Source organism: Propithecus coquereli, unplaced genomic scaffold (assembly GCF_000956105.1).
Source record: "Propithecus coquereli isolate 6110/MARCELLA unplaced genomic scaffold, Pcoq_1.0 Scaffold13, whole genome shotgun sequence".
NCBI lineage: Eukaryota > Metazoa > Chordata > Mammalia > Primates > Indriidae > Propithecus > Propithecus coquereli.
Genome location: NW_012137191.1, coordinates 13,891,750 through 13,912,471, shown reverse-complemented (window position 1 = coordinate 13,912,471; position 20,722 = coordinate 13,891,750). Strand labels below are relative to the sequence as shown.

General features: G+C 41.0%; 1 protein-coding gene across 1 annotated transcript in view; it reads left to right on the top strand.

Moving 5' to 3' along the window:
* PROM1 (prominin 1) overlaps nucleotides 1-20,722 on the top strand; it is a 92,440-nt gene that overhangs the window by 45,304 nt on the left and 26,414 nt on the right. The window contains exons 4-10 of the mRNA XM_012638422.1: nucleotides 5,176-5,296; nucleotides 7,280-7,343; nucleotides 8,324-8,413; nucleotides 12,873-13,090; nucleotides 14,732-14,806; nucleotides 16,835-16,898; nucleotides 19,782-19,941. Of these exons, the coding sequence (XP_012493876.1) occupies nucleotides 5,176-5,296; nucleotides 7,280-7,343; nucleotides 8,324-8,413; nucleotides 12,873-13,090; nucleotides 14,732-14,806; nucleotides 16,835-16,898; nucleotides 19,782-19,941 (792 nt within the window). The remainder of the gene's footprint in view (nucleotides 1-5,175; nucleotides 5,297-7,279; nucleotides 7,344-8,323; nucleotides 8,414-12,872; nucleotides 13,091-14,731; nucleotides 14,807-16,834; nucleotides 16,899-19,781; nucleotides 19,942-20,722) is intronic.

Here is a 20,722-nt window from a genome sequence, read left to right as displayed (position 1 = left end):
GAAAGAGAGCAAGGACCGCTTGTGTGAACGTCAGGTACGGACGTTCAGGTGGTGGTCCTGACTCGTCATGGTATAGAATATGTTTCGAACTTGGCACAGTAAATAAAGTTCCAGGTGCATTGATGTGATTCAACATATATGTAGTACATTGAATTTATATATAAATTATAAATAGGTCTAAATGAGAATAGTGTATGAGTTTTTCATTTGCTTTGCTTACCTTAAATTCAGACAAGAAGTTCAAACTTCTTTGCCTTGAACTTTTTGATTTCTATAGCTATTTTGATGTCTTCCTTTTGAAACCATTACTGGTTTGCAAGTATCTTGAACATCATGAGTTGAATAATAGCTCTATATTGTTTGCCAGTAATCAGAGCTAGCCAGGAAGATTAAAGAGCTGGGGAAAGTGAAGTTTTCTATATCATGATTAGATAAAAAGGAGAAGAAAGTATGTCAACAAAATCAGAAGATTAGGTAACAGTAAGAGGGGAGGGAGGGTCAACAAAATTAGAAGGCAGAAAGAGAAAGGAAGGAGCTGCTAGCAGAGTTCCCTCTTGTTTATGCAGAGCCTCTAGTTTACATTGACCTCAGCAGAGATTGAATACTGATGAGAAATAATCTTTGTGTTTGATTTTTGTAAAAAAGTTCTTTCAGAAACCCAGAGCACTTGCCTTTTACTGAGTTCAATTCTACTTTGTGGCTCTAAATGTCACAATCTTTCAGTGGAGCTGGTTTTAAAATTAGTCTTGAGTACTCTAATTTTTCATCCATCCTTCTTTATTTAAAACATTTTAAATCTTTTTTTGAGTATACGTGTCCAGGGGAGAAGGCATAGGTGTTAAGAAGAAATATTCTCTAGCACGTGTGGAAAATATGTGGTCATGTTCTTTCTCTGAGCTTTTCCGAAGGTAGGTGTGGAATGTCAGAATTCCAGAGCCCCTGGCATATGTTTATGTAGTCTGTTTGACTGTCAGCAGAAGATTGAATTTCCACCTCTGGCTGTAGACTGAGTAAGCAGATGTGCCTTACTCCGGAAAAAGCCAAGTTTCCTGTCCTTTCTTTCTTTTCACTTGTCATCACTACATTTTTCAGAGTTTCAAAAAAGTTATGGGGAAAAAAAAAAGAACAATCATATCTTGACTTCTTCTGTATATTTCTAAGTTTCTGAGTATGCTAAGTCAGTTTTGCTAAAGATGCCCGTGGTGAATTGAATCTCCGTCATTTTCAGGAAGGTGGCTATTTTCAAAGTTCATTTTATACTAGGATGTGATTGACAATTCCTGATGTGCAGGCCACAGGGTTGCAGAAAGAAAATTGAGCTAGATATAGCATGTTTAAAAATCATGAGGCTTTCTTAATGTGAATGAGGTCTAGTTATTTAAAATTAAAATTTAAAAACTACCTTTAAAAGAATAAAGATCAATTACAGACTGAAAACACTTATTTGGCATTCATTGTCAATTTCATTGTCAGTAGAAATTGGTAGAAAAAATTGCTACAAGTTTTAAAGTTTTAGCCCTAATCTTTAAGGACTTACTTATAAGTGTATATGTGAGGAAATTAGTTTTTTATCATAAAATATGGAAGATATGAGGCTAATACGCCATAAAAATAAAACTTCCTGTCTTTTGCTAAAACTTTCAAGAGATTTTATTGTACTGCATAAAAACACATGTCTTTGATAAATTAAAGGCATTTCTGTCAAATAGCAGAAAACTAATATTCACTGAAATTATATTCCCTTTTTGTGATAGGTAAATTTCTCTCAGTATCCTCATCCCCTAATAGTTGAGTGGTAACTGTTAAAAAATAAAACATTAATTCATAGGATTCTTTTGCTTAGAAAAATCATATGAATTAATGGTATCTAAATCAATGAGAAACAGCATAATTTCTTTATTTTCTATTTGTGTTTTAATAGAAGGTTTATATTAGAGATTGCAAATGGAGACCATCAATGGGTCTGCATAATATTTAAATCTTTTTTTGGATTAGCTGTTAATGTTTAAAAATTAGAAGATTTCACATAAGAATCCAGATTTCCAGAGTGTTGTGGATAATGGGAAATTCTGGCAATATTGGTCTGCTATCGTGGTGGCCTTTTTGAGACCTGCAGAACAGCCGTCCCTGCCGCAGCTTTGACTCGCAGCTCCCATAGCCCCGTGGCACCCTCTTTCCCTTCGTGCTTTCTGCCTACCCTGTAGGTATTCGGACTTTTCATCCTTAATGTGAATATAAAATTTACGCTGTGTATGGGTCAGAAAATAGCTTTGAAAGTCACTGAATTCTATTCCATAGTTCTGTTTAGTATTTTTTTTTCCCTTCTTTTTCTTTTCTTTCTTTTTTTTTTTTTTTCCAAGATAATTGTCTCACTCTGTTGCCCAGGCTGAATTTGAACTCCTGGGCTCAAGCAATCCTCCCACCTTAGACTCCTAAGTAGCTGGGACTACAGGTGCATGCTACTGCACCTGGCTTAGTATAGTTTTTTTTTTTTAATTATCAATGTTTTTATTTTAATTGGATCCATTATTGATTAGCAGAAATGTGGGTCTTTTTAAATGTGTAGCGTTGAAATTCGGGGTTGTATTGAAGACCGGTGTTCAATTGAATGGGGTATCGCAATTCATTTTACTGACTGATGATCTGGTGAGTAAAGGCACTTATTCAACAGAGGAACAAAGACAGTTCTGACTTAGACACTCCAAACACATGGCCAGTCTTCTAAATAGACGAAATGAAACCAAAGCCCAGTCCTTAAACTCATCTTTATCTAGCACCTACTGTGGACGAGATTGCATCATGCAAAGGTGACAAAGAGGCAGTTGCCACCTCTTTTTAGGAAAATTAAATGTAGGTAGAAATAAAGACAAGATAGAATATAAAGTGAGAAATACCCCATAAGGATTGGAGGGAGAGCCTTCTGGGAGTTCAAGGCAAGGAGGTGCTTCTCCCATCTGGGGATGGTGGAGGGGTCAGTGGAAGTGGACCTGGACTTGCTGTTGCTTCCAAGTTCACCTGGACTTCTCACATGGCAAAATGGGTCTGAAGCATGATGAGTGACATGGAGGGAAAGAGAGCAAGGACCGCTTGTGTGAACGTCAGGTACGGATGTTCAGGTGGTGGTCCTGACTCGTCATGGTATAGAATATGTTTCGAACTTGGCACAGTAAATAGAGTTCCAGGTGCATTGATGTGATTCAACATATATGTGTGTGTGTTTCCTCTTCGCACAACTCCAACATCATTATTTGGGGTCATTTGACCTTATTTGGCATAAGTGCATCATTTAATTACTTATTACCATGGTGTAACATCTGCCAATGTAAATTTAGGACATATTATAAGGTAGTCACTCCAAATGACACAGAATATCCTTAGCATTTATTTTTTTAAGATTACCATGAGAATTAATGCAAACTTAAAAATCTTAGAGAATTTGTGGACGTCCAGTACCCTTCTCCTTTACAGCTTGAGAAGCACTAATCTAAGTTAGATTGGATCTGATTCATTTAATTGTATCTAAAGATCTAAACTGATGTTTTCAGTTCTGAGATGCCAACTGAAGCTGGCAGAAGGAAAGTGACTTTCTCTAGCTTGCACATTAGGTTGGTGGCAATAGAGGGACTAGAACCTAAATCTCATGTTCCTCTTGTCATACTCATGCCACCTCAATATAGTAACCATAGAAATACTGTTCAAGGTTGTGTTATATAGGCTTTTTTGGATTAGTTTGGAAAACCCAATGGACCTATGTAATACGGCCAAGGGCAGATATGTTTTGAGATCAGCAATGAACCAACACTACTTGAAATGTATCAATACTGCAAGTGGGGTGAATGACTGTCCCCATTTACCCAGGATAGAGAAGTTTATTGGAGACACAGGATTTTCAGGGCAAAAAACAGGGTGCTTAGTTACCATACCTATAGGTATATGCACACATAAAGCCCCAACACATTGCTTTTGCTGAAGAGGCAGTGCATTGATTTTATACATCTGACTATTTTTTCTAAAGTTTGCCTATTATTTGCAAAACTTTGCTCTAAAAATATATCCACAATCTCCCATTGGATGGTTACAAACTGAGTTTTGTTACGTGCTTCTGTATGTAAAATAGTCAGTGTTGTGCTGTATGTTTACATAATTTCTTGCTGCCATCTACTGGCCAAATCCAACAGGACCTTGGCAATCAGCACTTTTTAATCTAACATTTAAATGTTTGAAGACTTTGCCACAAAAATAAACTAATTGGTCAAATCAATTTAAGTCAAAAGATTGTTAGCAACTAGTCAACATTAAGAACCCTTAAAAATTATTAAATGTAGACATTTTAGATGGCTTGAAAAATGTTGTGTTTTTTTTTTTTTCACAAAGTAGCCTTTCCTGCAAGATGCCTTTCAGATGGCATTTTTGAAACTTTTTATTGAAGCATATTTTACATGGAGAAAAGTATCCTTTTCATAAGTACATATGCATGAATTTCCATGATGGGAATACACCCATGAACAGAATACTCTGCTATTGGCCACCCTCCCCTGAGTGTAACCACTGACTTTTAGTGCCACCATTTTGCTTGTATTTGTACTTTCTGTAAATGAAACAATGCAATAGGTACTCTGTTTTATGTGACTTCTCAAATAGCATTTTAATGCTAAAGTAGCCCCTATTTCTTTTCTGCCTGGATAATACAGAAACAGAGAAGCCAAAAAACATGAGAAGGCCCAAGTCGCTCTTCTCATTTCGGTGTGTTTTCCTGTAGTCTTCTTCGGGTGGGAGGAGCAGAGGTGTGTGGTGTGTTTGTGTGCACACACATTTGCATCTCCCCAGGAATGGGCTGGATCATGGGTGCTGTCTTACAGCCTTTGAAACTTCCATTTCCTCCACAATCGATTGTGAACATTGTTCCTCTTGTGAGAGTCATTTTGAACAGAATACTTTATCTTAAATAGAGATTTGACTGCTCTGAGAGGACTGAGTCTTGCTTTGTGGCCCTCATTGGTGGCAGGTTGACTGTGGGGTCATAGCGTGGCAGAGAGGACAGGGGGCAGAGGAGAGGCTGGTCCTTCGCGGGTCCTTCGCGGCCCCTTCCCAGCTCCCGTGGTGCTGCCCCGACCTGGCCAGGTGACTGCAGGCCTTGTGGTCAATGCTCTTCCTCCCTTTTTCTTTTTCCTGCAGCTTCGGCATCTTCTGTGGTTTCGTGGCGAACCACTCGGTGCGGACCCGGATCAAAAGGACTCGGATATTGGCCAACAGCAATTTCAAAGACTTGCGAACTCTCCTGAATCAAACTCCAGAGGTAAAACCACAATCCGTATATCCCATGGCACTTTGTATTTTTGGCTTTTCGGAATTCCTGTATTTGGAATCTCATTTGAACCTTCTAGAAACCCAGTGAATCAATGTAGACGGGTGTTACCTTTTATTGTGGTAGATGTAAAAATAAAGGCCGAGCAAGTGATTTTCAAAAGAGTACAAAAGCATGAATTCAGAATTGGTGTTTTTATTTTATGGTATTAAGGTATGACATAAAATTATAGTACATGTTATAAAAGTACTTAACCATTTTAAGGCTCTCATGACTTTTTTTAAAAAAGAAAAGTCTTTGAATGCTACTATCTTTCCTTTTTTTGGCGGTATAATTAATTCAACATCGTTTGCATAAAGTTATTCTTGTCAGGAGACCTTTCTGCTTTATAAACACCCATTTGCTAATATCAGTATAGGTGTGTCAAATTCTTTAGGAAAGACATACACACACTCTTACACGCAAACACGCACACACACACGCACACAGGCACACACACTCGGACACACAAGTCGTCTTTAGCGAAGGGGAATGGGATTGCTGAAGGGCAGCGATGGGAGGGAAGGGCTCCCTTTTTCTGTATTCCAGAAGCATGTCGTGTTGCTGTATTACCTATTCAGAGCATTGCTTTAAAAAGTGTCTGGGTGGGAACTAGGGTAAATGTGTGATGCTCATGGGTAGCAACATGGAGAGGAGGGTACCTCTCCCTGGATTCACTGGTGAGAGTCTGCCAGAATCCGTAAACCTCCTCACACAGGATGTGTTCTTCCAAATGTATTACATTCTAAAAATATTAATACATTAAATATTGTGCTAGTTTTAAAAATAGAAAATAAAAGAGAAACAAATGCAGGCATTTTTAAATATTGAGAATAGAGAAGTCAATTTCATCTACACTTTTATAGTCCATACACAGATGGAAATGATTCCTTTTCCCAATCTGTGAATAAGAATTTGTAATATTTTTTACCTATCATTCCAAAGAGTTCAAAGAAAAACTTTATCCCTAAAAGGTTGGCAAAGTTAGACAGCAATCATGGCTAATGAAGTTTGGGATTGCTTTCATAACACTACAAGGACAGTAAACTGTTATGACTTTGCAAGAAACTTATTTAGTCCAAAATATATGAAAAGCTCTAACAAGTGTATAAAAGACTGGGCAGAGAATGTGAACAGGCAATCTACAGAAGAAATATAACTGGCTCCAAACAGAATAAGAGGCTTTGCCTTACTCTAGAAATTAGAGAAATGAAAATTTAAATGATGATGCACATTTTCACTGAGCAGATTGTCAATAATTATTTAATAATGGTAGCACCCAGTATCACAGAGGAAGTGGGGAGACAGGTCCACTGAGTCACAGGAAACAGAAGGGTAAGCAGCCCCTTCGGAGGCCAGTCAGTAACGGTCACTAAATAAAATGGACCTGGCGTGGTAGATCACAAATGGCAGTGAATTTTTGGTTTCTCTGGTCAAGAGGTAGATCTCTTTTCTAATGCTTGGTATCTGGGCTGTCCCTGTGATGAGCTTTTGATCAGGAAAATAACGTGATTTTGTGCTAGTTTTGAATTTGGGTTTCCAGAGGCCTTGTAGTGTCCACTCTTACTCTGTCGCTACTGGTTACCCTGGGGCCACCATGTGCAGACACCCCAGGCTGGCCACCTGGGAGAGGAAGAGTCCACAGAGGGTGCGGAGGCCCACTTGTCCCAAGCCAAGCCCATCCAACAAGAAGATCCACAGAGCCAATCCACAGACTCCTAAGAAATAATAAGTCAAGTTTTAAGCCAATAAGCTTCAGAGTGTTATTAAGAAGTCTGGATGTCAGAAAATAGAAGCATCTCTAAGAACCTGCTGGTTATTTCTTTTTTAAAATATTCTGATTCAGGATAACTTTTATGTGTTAAGTCACTTTTTGTCTTTTTATTATGTCTCTGGACCATAGAAGGGGAGGTCTCATGTAATTTTTCTCTCCAGCAAATCCAATTTATATTGGCCCAGTACAACACCACCAAGGACAAGGCATTCTCAGACCTGAACAGTGAGTAAAGTTTAAAGTCACCTCAAATTTTTATTTGTTTCTTTTTTTTTTGTTTTGGCTAAAAGGACCTGTGGCCGTCTCCCATAAAATGCGGGCTAAGAAATGAAGTACATGAAAGTAGGGGAAACAGAAAAATGATCCCCTAGAGTTACTGATGACTTGCCATTTGTTACTCGGTGATTAGGACCTCACACTTCTTGAAAGCATCTGTTGCAGGCAGCAGGATGTTTTGTTTTTTCATTTTACGGTTATTGTAAGCTTTTGTGTTCTTGCATTCGCACGTGCTTGTTCTTCATTCCTCGTGTGAGAGAGAAATGGTGTCCCTGCCAGGTGCTCTGTTAAAGACACAAGGGCTCCTTAGAGAAACTGGTGGCTTCAGAAATAGATGAGTGGAGGGTGCTGGTCCCTGCCTGCTACAGGGAGCTCACCTGCAGCTTAGCTTAGCGTTTCTCAATGAGGGGTGACATTTGGCACATTTGGTGCCATCTGGAGACATTTTCGGTCGTCACAATGAGGGGAGGGGAGGGTGTGGGGCAGAACTACTGACTTCTAGTGGGTCTCATCCAGGGATGTGCTGAAATGAACATTCCACAGTGCACACAGGACAGCCCCCGGTGTCACAATAATTGTGCAGTAATAGTGCCTTTAATAATAACAATAGAAACCCCGGTCTAGCAGAAGAGATTAGGGACACAGGGTGAGAAACGCCACGTTCCTAGTACAAAGAAACACCCAGTCTGTGAGTCTGTGGTGATTAATTTTTCACTGGGGGGCAGCCGTGTGGGACTTTGAAGAGAAATCTCCACTCGGGAGTCCATATCTAGATGGAATCTAGGATGAAAAACGGATTTCACGGCTGGGGAGGCCGACACTGGTTTGCCAGGCCGGCGGGATCTGCAGTGCGAGGAGAACGAGGGCTGAGGGTGAGGAGGTGAAGGAACAAACTCCCCTCACTGTCCCTTGTGCTTCTTTCCATGTAGGTATTAATTCGTTGCTGGGAGGTGGAATTCATGAACGACTAAGACCCAGCGTGATCCCTGTTCTTGATGAGATTAAATCCATGGTGACAGGTGAGCAGTGTGGCAGATACGACGGGAGCCTGTTCCATCCAGGAGCCCCTGGGCCTTGCAGATTCACTCACTCTTTTCTTGTTTCCCTAAGGGCTGGCTGTGGGGACAGCCACTGTCTGAGGCCATGCAAACAGGCCAGGTCCAGACACATCGTGTCACAATAGGTTGGTTTTGCTTTTTTTAAAGCTTGTGCCAAAGCTATTGTACTGATGATCTAAAAGTCATTTGAGATTATAATGGTGGGATTTGGTAAGGGCCCACCACCTGTTTTTTTAAATAAAGTTTTATTGGAACATAGCCATGCATATTTGTTTGGGTATCACCTATGGCTGCTTTCATGCCATGATAGCAGTGTTGAGTAGTTGCCACAGAGATGGTATGGCCTGCAAAACCTAAAATACTTACTGTTTTACCTTTTGTAGAAAAAATTTGTCGACCCTTAGTATAAAAGATGAGTACTCTGTTGAAGTTTAGATCTTTCAAGGTCCATTAATTACTTTTTCCCTTTTCCCCCAAGAAGAACAACTTTTAGAAACAAGATATATACATACATACCTTAAGCCACCATGGTCAGTGATATAAGTGAGCAGATATACTGATTTTAATAAACTGCATATTCTACCACAATGAGAAAAGACCTCCCAGGCCCTTCCAAATGTTGAGAAAAATGTCTGTGCTAGGCACTTGATGGAGAGGACAATGTCATCTATGTAAAACATTTGTCATTTTGCCAATAAGAATTTTACTTTCATGAGCTAGCATTCCTGAGAAAATAGGACGTAAAGGAGGGAACTGCAAGGAAGTTGGAAAATTATGCCCATCCCTTTTGGCATTCTTATAGTTCAACACCTCAGATGAATGTACAGGAACAGGAGGATGGGCAGAACAGGCCAGGAGTTCTTACAATTAGTCTTTACTAATTGAAAAGGCCTTTCCTTGCCTCTGTCCTTGACCCTGCAAAGGGTCCAGCCAGAATCTGAAGGTGGGTCCTCTGATGTTGATGCCTGGATGTCTCCAGACATCCGTTCTCTTCCTCATCAACCGTTTCCTTTCCAGCCAAGGAAACTGAGGCCCAGAGAAGGGATGTGACCTCATAGACCATTGCCTCCTGCCTTTCTATTCTAGCTTTTTCTATGTAGCTTCTCCTTCCCTTCCTCTGTTCTTCCTCCCTCCCTTCCTTCCACGCCTGGCCCTCGCTTGTCATTCCAGTCTCACTCTCCATCTTGGACACTCATCGCTGTTCTCTTCCTCTTCTTCTAAGGATACCAGTTCTGCCGGATTAGGGCCCCACCCTTATGACCTTATTTCCTCTTAATTATCTCCCTCAAGTTTCTGTCTCCAAATATAGTCTAAGGGCTTCAACATATGAATTTGGGGGGATGCACTTCAGTCCATACAACTGGTAGCTGGGAAGTAGTGGATTTGGGATTCAGACCTGGTCTAACAAAAGCCTGTGCTCCCTGTACCATCCCATACGGGATTCAGTACACTTGGGAATGTTAAGATGTAGGATGCCCCTGTGGCATCCACGGGAAGTCAACATAGTGTACCTTTGGAGGAAGAGTTGGGAATCTGGGGTTCAGGTGCTGGTGTGGCCACGAGATGATGCCAGGCATCCCCGCACCCCCATCCATCATGCGTCAGCACATCCGGAATGTCAGTCTTCCAAGATCACCTGCAGTCCCCAAATTACATAACTATAAAGCTGTGCAAAATCATATGAATAATGCAGTGTGGTTGGTGTATGCCTTTACTTTTTGCCCAATACTTCCACAATTTTTAATAATCGAATTATAGTGCTTTTTAGATAAAATACAATTAAAACAGATGTTATTTTTCTCTTCAGTGCTTCCTATGTTATTATTATAATTCTTTTGTTTTAAAAGTCAGCCCAAATAAGTTAAAGTTTAGCTTCTGGTGTTGCCAGAACATCTTAAAACATGCTTAATAAACAGCATGAGCAAATGTTTTTCTAAAAATACTTGACAGGCTAATGTGTTTAGTGGACTTTGGAAAATGGAGAAAGCTACAAATTTTTATGTGCAAATCATATTTGGGCTGCAGGTCAGGACCTATAAAGGAAATATGCTATGGGCTGGTAAAATGTTAATTAACTAAAATTGAAAATCTGAAATATCATTTCCACTTCCCTCAGATACATAATATATGTGACCTTGGTATGCCTGGAATGACTCCCAGAGTTATAACCTAGTTAATATTTCATAGGTATAAAATGGTTTGAAGCTTTTGGAAAATATATATTTATTACTTCTGAGTCTTTCCTGGGACATGACAGAATATTACCTGTAACCCAAAATGTCTATGGATGGTGCTGAAAGACACACACATTTCCTGGGCCATCAGTTTATTTTATCATCTGTCTTTCTTTGTTGTTGTTGTTTCTTACCCTAAAAGAACTTATCTTGAACTCAAAGTGGAAAGGGCTATGGGGTAAACCACAAAATGTTAACATGTGAGGTGTATTTCAGCATGCTCATTTGCAATCTGCCGTATGTTTCTGGTTGCAGCTGAGTTCTTTGTTTCTGTTTTGCTGTGGTTAATATTTATTGAGTCAGGTACCTGTGAGCCAGGTACCGGGCTTCATGCTTTGCTGGTAATGCTTGGAGGCAGGTGGGAGAGACGAGAAATGGATGCCTAGAGTACTCTTTGATAGTCCTAAATATTATCGCAGTCTTGAATAGTGTTAAGCATTCATTGAACTGAAATTCAAGAGAAAATACTGTTTGGCGCAGATTTGAAGATTTTCTATTTGGGTAAGGTGATAGAATTTGAGACCAAGGAGCATACAGTACATTTCTGGAAGCCTCCCCAGGTCTCTGGTTGCAGTTCCTCATCAGACCTAGTTAACTGGGGACCCCATCTCCTAAGAGCTCAGCCTCATGAGCACTTAGGATGCAGCCTACCATCACAGGCTCTCCTAGTAACTGGGAGATGACCCAATTTGCTCCCTAATTTACAGATGAGGAAACTGAGGTTTTGAGAGGTGAAAGAGTTTGCCAAAGATGCTATAGCAAGGTAGAAGAAGAACTGGGATGAGACCTCAGGCTACTTTTGGTGAGATTCCATGGTATGGAAGCATCTATATATGTGTGTGTGTGTGTGTGTGTGTGTGTGTGTGTGTGTGTGTGTGTGTGTGGTTTTAACACTCAGGTCTTATGTGGCTGCCAGGGAAGGATGGGAAAACCAGTTGTTAAGGGCATTCACACTTTTCTCTGAAACACTCAATTGTGGCTTAATGCTCTGCCGTCTATTTTGTGAGCCACAGAGCGAAAAGTCTTCCTGATCGGGAAGACTTACTTGTTTAGAAGAAGAGCAATGCCCTCTAATTTAAATTTCACATCTTTTACTGCTGTGGCTTTAAGCCACCGTAGAAAAGAGTTGTAATTCACTGCTTCCTTAGTTGTACGTGTAGGGTGCCATCCCCGCCGAGAAATCAGGATAGCAAACAATTATTCAGGATCTCCTAGTACACATGTTCCTTGGCTTACTCAAGGGGATTTCGTATGTCCCAGTGAACTCATGGCGAATTGAAAACATCCTAACTTGAAGCATGTTGAATACACGGCAGAGTATCCTGGTTGCCCTTGTGATCTGCGGCTGACGGGAAGCTGCAGTTCACTGCAGCTGGCCAGCATCTTGTGGGGGTTATTGTACTATTTGTTGCTAGCCCAGGAAAAGATCAAAATTCAAAATGCAAAGTATGGTTTCTACTGAATGCATATTGCTTGCCACCATCATAAAGGTGAACAATCGTAAGTTGGAGACCCTCTGTATGAGAATATATCCTGGGCTGTGGGGCTCCCAAAATAAAACACATAGACTCACTACCTTTGAGGAATTTGAATCCAATGGGTCTAATCGCCCCAATTTGTGATGAATGTGGTTGTGGTTTCAGCACTTTCACATGAGGAAATTGGCTCAGAGAGATTCAGGAAATCTATCACGCAGCAAGTAGTGAAGCTGGGATCTGTGCCTAGACCTGCCTGAATCTAAAACGGTGCTCTTAACCGCTGTGTTAGGTTTACTTCCAACTCTTTGAATATTCATAGCTAAAATATGTCTGGGTGTCATCAAAATTTATGTGGATTTAAACTGCTCGGGGTTGACTCGTTTGCACTGACCTCTTCAAGGCTGGGCGGCGGCACCTTCGCCGGCCGTGACTGTCCAGTTAGTGCTGTGCCGAGGTGTCCCGTCACCTTCCTGGGGTGCTGCTTGCCCCTGCTTCTTGCGTGAAGAAGCTGGAGAGGTGAGCTGTTGGAGTGTCTGGCAGCGGTGCCTGCGCTGCCCCAGCATTGCCCTCTTACAGTGCCCCTCACGGCGGGCTCCTCGGCCTGCCATCCACAGTGGTTGACGGGCTCAGGTCCAGTTCCGTTAGGCCACTTCGGTAGCTCAGAGGGGCCTCAGTGCCTCTGCTCTGAAATAGGCTCTGTTCCCACAGTGATCAAAGAGACCAAAAAGGCCCTGGAGAGCACGAAAGGCAGCTTGCAGAGCCTGCGCGACGGAACTGCACAGCTTAGCAGCAACCTGACCGACGTGAAAGCTAGCATTCAGAGGTCACTCAGCGACCCCACGTGCTCTGTGCACCCAGCAAGTGAAACCTGCAACAGCATCAGAACATCTCTGAGCCAGCTGGAGGGCAACCTCGACCTGAGTCAGGTGAGCGGCCGTGAGCTTGGGGGCAGCTGGGCAGGGCTAAGAGGGGGTGGACCTGTCTGGTGCACAGTGGCCTGGTTTGGAGAGCCGTAAGCCCCAGGCTTCTATCAGCCTTCCTGGGTCATCAGTCACATCTTGGAATGACCGCAGCAGGAGTGAAAGAGTAAAGGGGAGCCCCTTCTTGGGAGTTCTCTGCCATTTGATGAAACGTATCAGAATGAATTCAGCCTTAAAAAGAAAAAAGGGGCCCAGTGCAGTGCTCGTGCCTGTAATCCTAGTACTTTGGGAGGCCAAGGTGGGAGGATTGCTTGAGGCCAGGAGTTTGAGACCAGCCTGGGCAACAAGAGAGACCCCATCTCTACCAAAAATAAAAAAATTAGCCGGGCATGGTGGTGCGTGCCTGTAGTCCCACCTACTCGAGAGACTGAGGCAGGAGAATTGCTTGAGCCCAGGAGTTCAGGGTTGCAGTGATTTATGATGATGCCACTGCACTCTATCTTGGATAACAGAGCAAGACTCTGTCTCAGGAAAAAAAAGTAATAAAGGAAGCAGAATACATTCATGTATAGCTTTAAAAATTAAAATATGTTTTTTAATGGTGTGCCTAGTATATTAACCATGTATTACTGAAATAGAAGAGAATTCCCCCATTTTCCTAAAGAAAAGATTAAAAAAGAAAGAATTTGCGGTAACTTGAATATATAAAGTTCTAAGATACAGACAAAATGATCATGTCTATTCATGATATTTAATTTATTAATTTAGTTACGTATATACTTCACATTTTATATAAAATAATCTTTTACTATAGATACGCTTTTTCTCACTTCCACATTTCCTGAGTCAATTTTTTTCAAACATCTCACATGCAACATGTGTGTCTGCATATCTAACACAATTATTTTTGGAGTCATCAAACAGTTTTTTAGAGCTTAGCTGTGTTTAAGTTGTTTGAGATAGATCCTTTCTGGGCACAACTTTTTATTTTAGTGTTCTTTCGAACATGCGGAGAAGTCTCCAAGTGTCAACATTTTGCTTTACCATATCATTTTGTTGGTTTATCTATTCATATCATATATACACACAAAATAATACACATTTTGTTCTTTTATCAAAAGATAAGTTGGGGATAAGTTGTAGACATCATGCTCCTTTACCCCTAAGTATATTAGTGCATTTCCCAACCTTACATAATCACTATACAATTATCAAAATTAGGACATATAACATTGGTAAGAGCTAGAGCACTTCAAATCCATGTGTAATATGACGCTGTAATGGAAAAATGTATTCCAGATTGCTCACCAGCATAACCCTGACCATGCTGCTGCTTTTAAAAGTGACTTTAAAAGTTTCGCTTACAACTTTAACAGTCTTTAGTACTGAAAATTGTTAAGGTCACACATAATACATCTGTGTTAAATTTGATGGCAGCAGAAGACCTCCAGACATCTAAAAATTGGTGCTTCTAGAGGCCATTCTGAGCTAAATGTGTTTTCCCCAGATAATATTGTTCAAAAGAAATTGAGATTGAACTCTATAATCTAGATACTTTGGGACTTATATATAAGATGACTCCGTTTTTCATGAGGAACAGTTTTGGGGGGACCACCTTGCCTTATATTTTGTTCTGTAAATTTTCAGCTTCCACCTGTGGACAGAGAACTTAACAATGTTAATAATGTTCTTAGAACCGATTTGGATGGTCTGGTCCAAAAGGTATGTTTTTTTTCTGTTTTTTGTTTTTTAAATGCAGTAGCGTATTTTATATCATTTTAAAAGGTAAACTAGTATGTAAGAAAATAGAAAACAGCAAAAAAGCAGTGCAATTCTGGAAAGGGGTTGCCAAGAAGGGTGATAGTTGTTACCTTCCAGGTAATTTTGTTCATTCTAACTTAAGAAATTTTTGTTAGGCACCTATTATGTGCAAAGCACCATGCTAAGACCATAAGAGATCAAAAAAAAAAAAAAAAAAACCCCTGACCTCTGCTTTCCTGGGGCTCAGAATTTAGTGGGTGTCGTGCTGGACCCCGCACAGATTCTGATACAAAATGCTGCCCCCTCTGCCAGTGTCAGCCCTGCTGGTTTTATTTTTGTTCCTTCCCACTTCCGTAATTTGCATTTGCTGTATGCCTGGCACTGTCTTCTTTCTCTCCTACCTTTGCCTAGCTACTTCATTTTTTAAGATTCATATATTATCTTCTTAACAGGCCTTTCCTGGACATCTTGACTAGGTCAAAACCCTTTTTAATACATTCTTACAGCATTGCAAATATTCTCTGTTAAGTTCCTCGTAACTGTAATTATTTCTTTAATGTCTCTGTTCCCCCACTGGACTATAAATTCCCAAAAAGGCTGGGACAAGATTGGTCTGGAATACCATGATTTTCCTAGCAGCTTACCAATCGTTGCTATGTATTCAACCAATAGGTATTGAGTGCACAAGAAATATTTCTTTATACATTATAATTCATTAGAGTGCTCTGGACCTGTAGGAAAGGGAGAGAATAGTTTTATTCTTGACTCTATGTCTTTTAGTGTGGATGTGAAAAAAATCTCTACTATCTGTCAAACACTCATCTACATATACTGACAAAGTGTCCCCTTAAACAGGTCACTCGAAATCCTTGGTCTTTGCACTCTTTGGTGTCACCTTGTTTGTCAAAGGAAGGAATTGAAACAGGAGTTCTGTAAGGCCATGAAACTTCCCCAGGATGGGTGACATCTGCAAGTTGCAACGCAGATACATGTAAAGGGGTTGGGCATGCAGAAAACCACACAAGCACAGGTGTGCTGGGTGGCTCAGTCATGCTGGAGGAAGTAGAAGTCGTAGATGTTCTTCTCACCGCATGTGACGTAGTCAGGCTAACGTGCAAACCAGCTGGCACCATAAATCTTAGGAAGGTTGCAAGCGCTATAGAGTTCCCTAGCAGACAGTGAAGACACCCAAACTGACTCCTTCCAGAGGAGAGGCTGGACGTTTAGTTGAGTTCTTTGGAAATAATGATATTTTCCTTCTATGGACTTAGCCCCAAAGCCATATGGCTTGGCATGGTTGTTTTTGTTTTTGGTTTTTTTTAGCCTCACTACAATTTGTATCCTCTATAAACTGTTTTAGAACATTATTTCTTTTTCTGTGAGACTAGATCTCTAATTTTATTTTGTAATTGGAAAGTTATACTCCATTTTGGGGAATTCGCTTTCTATCTGCACATAGTATATTATACAGATCAGGGTTTCTTAACCTCAGCACTGTGGACGCTTCGTGCTGGGTAACTCTTTGTGCTGGGGCTCGTCTGTGCATTGTAGGGTATTTATTAGCATCCCTGACCTCTACCCACGCAGTGCCAGTAGCGCCCCCCAATTGTGATAACCAAAATGTCTCCAGACATCGCCAAGTGTCCCCTGAAAGACAAAATAGCCCCCACTTGAAAACCAGTGGTATGGATATATGTATCCATAATAATTCCTAGGATCTCTATGAGTAAATATGTTGATTTTAAAATTATGGGGGCATTCTATGTGAAAAACTTTTAACATAGTTTTCAATTGGTACAATGTAAAGAAAATGCTCTTTAAAGGGGATTTTTTTAGCCTCTTAATGACCATATAATGATAACTTTAGCTATAAGATGGATGTTATATATTTATTTTCCTTCTCTACTATGTATTACCTTGCAAAATGGGCAGTAGTCAACTGGTCTTCAACTTACTGTGTACATCAATTTATTTTGAAATATTTTTTAGGGCTATCAGTCCTTTAATGATATACCTAAGAGAGTACAACACCAAACCAAGAACATCGTTGCAGGTGAGATTCATAATTGGAGGTAATTTTTTAAATCTTTGTTAAGAATTGGACAGTCAGTACAAAGAAAGGTAATGTTAAGAACTGTATTTTTCTTTTCCTCCTAAAAAACAGTCTCTCACTAAAACTTTGAAAACTAAATATCAGAGCTTTTCATTTGTGTCACCTGTAGTCAGTGATACAGATTAAAAGAAAAAAAACCAACCCTCCCATTGACCACTTACGGGCATCAGCCAGCCTGCCAGCGCCACACGGCTGAGGGCCACCAGGTGGTGACAAGTCTCCAGTGTGTGCTCACAGACAGGACAACAGCCACAGTTTGGAAGGTCACGCTCTGATTGTTTTGACTGGGCCAAAACTGTAGATTATTCTATTCTCTAAACAAACTCAACGTTTATGTCTTTGGTTTTCTTTTAGGAATACTATGTTTAAAGATTTATTTTGTCTTTTAGGATGATTTTCATTTGTCCTCTGGGGATGCTAATGTCATAGTATTTTAGGCTTCTAAGGTTGCATATAATGTTAGAGAGACAGATTCAATGTTGAGAAGGTTCTACTGGTCTTAAATCATTGCACTGTGCTGCACTGAGGTCGTGGTACTTGTGGCGATGCAGAGAGAGGGGACGCGGTGTACGCAGTTCTTTGTGCAGGGATGGGCACGAACCGGGGTTATTCATTTGCCTGGAGAAGAAATCTTTGAAGCTATGTAAAACTATCTTCGATTTGAAAAAATAAATTTCGTGCTTCTTTTTATCTGTTGACCAAGTGGTTTTAAAATATTGTGTTAGAGATATTTGGTTTTTTTTTTCCCTTAATGGTATTCTTTTAACTCATAAAGAGTTTAGGTAAAAAGTATATCATCCTACTACATAGTGTTTTAGATGTTTTGTGGCTTCCCTTTTGTTTAATAGAAGATTCTACTTTAAAATGTTAAGATAATAAAGACAGAGTTCACACTTTTTATGCTAACATCTGAAGGCTAATGCATGCTGTACATCTGACAGCCACCTGCTCACTAATCTCTGTGTTTCTTGGTTTCCCCTCCCTGGGCCTCTCCTGCCCACACGTGCAGCCCTCCCCCGTAAGTCTGGCGAGCGCCCAGAGTGCGTGAGCAAGGTCCATTGCGCGCGGTGTCATTGCCTGAACACGAGCCGGCATTTTCCTAGGGCCCGGCTACTGCCACTCCATCAGCCTGGAGAGCCGGTGTTTATTTTCACGTCCTTAGCTCCCATGCTTTGGTCATTTGTTCCCAGCCTGAACACGTTTTGTAGTGCAGACTCTGCCAGGCTCTGCTAGACGCTGGGCTGTGAGGTGCATCAGGCCCGAGCCCTGCCTGTCCTTCAGCAGGGCACGTACACACAGCCCGTCATCACACTCTGGTACCACGGCCGGGTATGTGCAAGGGAACCCAGGTCGGGAGAGGCTAGTGGAAGGCTGCCCAGAAAAGGGGACATCTAAACTGAGGCCGAGGAGAGTATTTGCTGAGAGAGAACCCCAGCTAAATACAGCGTCGCCAAAGCTGGTCCGGCGGGGAAGGTGTGTCCTACTTGAGGGAGAGATAGGCCGAGAAGCAGACAGGGCCCCAGGAACTGTTCCTAGGAGATGGGAGTCTAAGTATCACATCTTTCAAAAATCCCAGAGTTAAAAAAAGGCCCACTGGGGCATCCTGGTCGGGGATCCTCGGCTATTTCCGCACACAAGCCATTTGGAGGTAGCAACGAGCCACCGTGGAGTAACAGTCGCCTCTTTTTGAGCCACGTCCAAATGTCTGATGCTTAGTTGCTCATTTCTGTGGCTTTCATTTCTAGATGTTGTACATAGGTGAAAAAAACACTTTTAAAAAGGTTCCCACTGTTTTTACGTAATTACATTTTGGACCGTGCTACCATCTATACCGTCTGCCTGGAGTTCTCCGGGAGTCCCAGGATCACATTTTGAGAAATGTTCATCTTGTCTCTGCCGCTACAAAGAGATTTATCTCTCTTTCAGAATCAGTGGGTTTTTAACTGATTTGTATGTTCTTAGTGTGTCTGTGTCAAGAATCACTGTGGATAAAGCCAACTTCAGAACTCATGCGAGCACCGATCTAGGATCTTGCTGGACACTTTCCAGAAAACTGGAGTTTCTCTGAGTTTATCTCCTCTCTGAGAAATCAGGGTGGACATCAATAGAGACTGTTTGACCACTGGGAATACTATTGCTTTTTGCACCTAGGAGACACAGATATACTTCGTTAATTAAGTCCCAATGTGTGTGAGTTAAGTAAAATGTTAACAAAAATATCACCTGGGGTCACTTGTTCAAAAAATGGTCCCGGAGAATCACTGCATTCCTGAATGCAGTTTCTTAGATGGAAGAGTTATTATGATTATTAAATTATTTTTCCAAACTCACGTAACGGGGGCTTTCGTGTTAGACACACCCGAGTGTCCATCCCCTTACCTTTGCTTTCTGAAAAAGAGACCTACAGGCAAGTAATTTCACTTCATGGAGCCTCAGGATCACGGTTAGTAATGTGGGGATAAGAATGTCTACCACCACAGAACAAATGCACTAATGTTCATAGCCGTGCCTGGCACATTATCCATACACTGTACGCTTTAATCACCAGACCCATTTTTCCAGTGACGTAAGTAGGAGAAAAGTCTGGCTTGCCTGCAGCACCATCTCATCAAAGTCAGCACTTCACAGCTTGCTGTTTTGTTAAATAATTGCTCTTTGATGGTCTTGGCTATATTCATGCTTGTTGTAGAAATGTCGTATTTTAAACACATACATAACATGGGAACAACTAAGAGTGGTCCAGGCTTTTCTGTTTGGTTCTAAAACAAAGTTTTTGTTTCCTCCATTTTTGCAAATGCATAACCGAGGTACCTTTGTTTGCAGATGTCAAAAGCATCTTGAATTCCATCGGTTCAAGTGTCGATGATGTAACCCAACAGATTCCTATTGAGAGTACGCTGTCAAAGTTTGCTGTTCATATTAACAACACCGAAAGTCGCATCCACCGCAGTTTACACACATTGGAAGAATACGATTCGTACTGGTGTGTGCCTCCTTTGAGCTCATACTGGGAGAGTGGATGTTGGTAGGGAACGGGATACAAATCTGACATTGCCACCATGATAGTCTTATGAGAGCAAATTGTACAAAGAGTTCATGACCTGATATGTGGCAACCCAGGTTTATGTTCACTAAAAGAGTTGAAGTGCTTGCTCAGGCAAAGCAGCACATACACTAAAATTGGAATGATACAGAGAAGTTTAGCATGACCCTTGTGAAAGGATAACATGTGAATTTGTGAAGCGTTCTGTATTGAAAAAAAAGAAAGTTGAAGACTGGAAGTTCTTGAGCCAAATATTCAATAATTTATAATTTGAGGAAATATTCTTTTTGCATTGGTTTATAAAATAAATACCTAGAAGCCGGTTCTTATAGAAAAAACATCCTCTTAGCTGAGACTCGAAACCAGAAAATTGCCCCCAGAGCTTAGGTGAGCAGCTGTTGTGTCCAGTGTTTGTTCACCCCGTTAGATGATACGGGTGGTGGGGTTTGGCCCTGGGATGGGACGGTGGACACTCCTACCAGAGCATTGGAGATGGAAGGACTTGAGGGCTCAGAATATTTAGATGATCGTCTGAGATGTAGGAAACACTTTCCTCTGCGAAGGGCTCAGCCCCATGACCTGTCACTAGAACCACTCACACTGCCCAGGCTCAAGCCCAATCCCCTGGGGGAGTCCAGAGACTCACTCTTATTTGGGTTATTTCTTATAAAAGATCATGAGATAAATAATAAAATAATAACAACAATTGCTGGCATTTAGG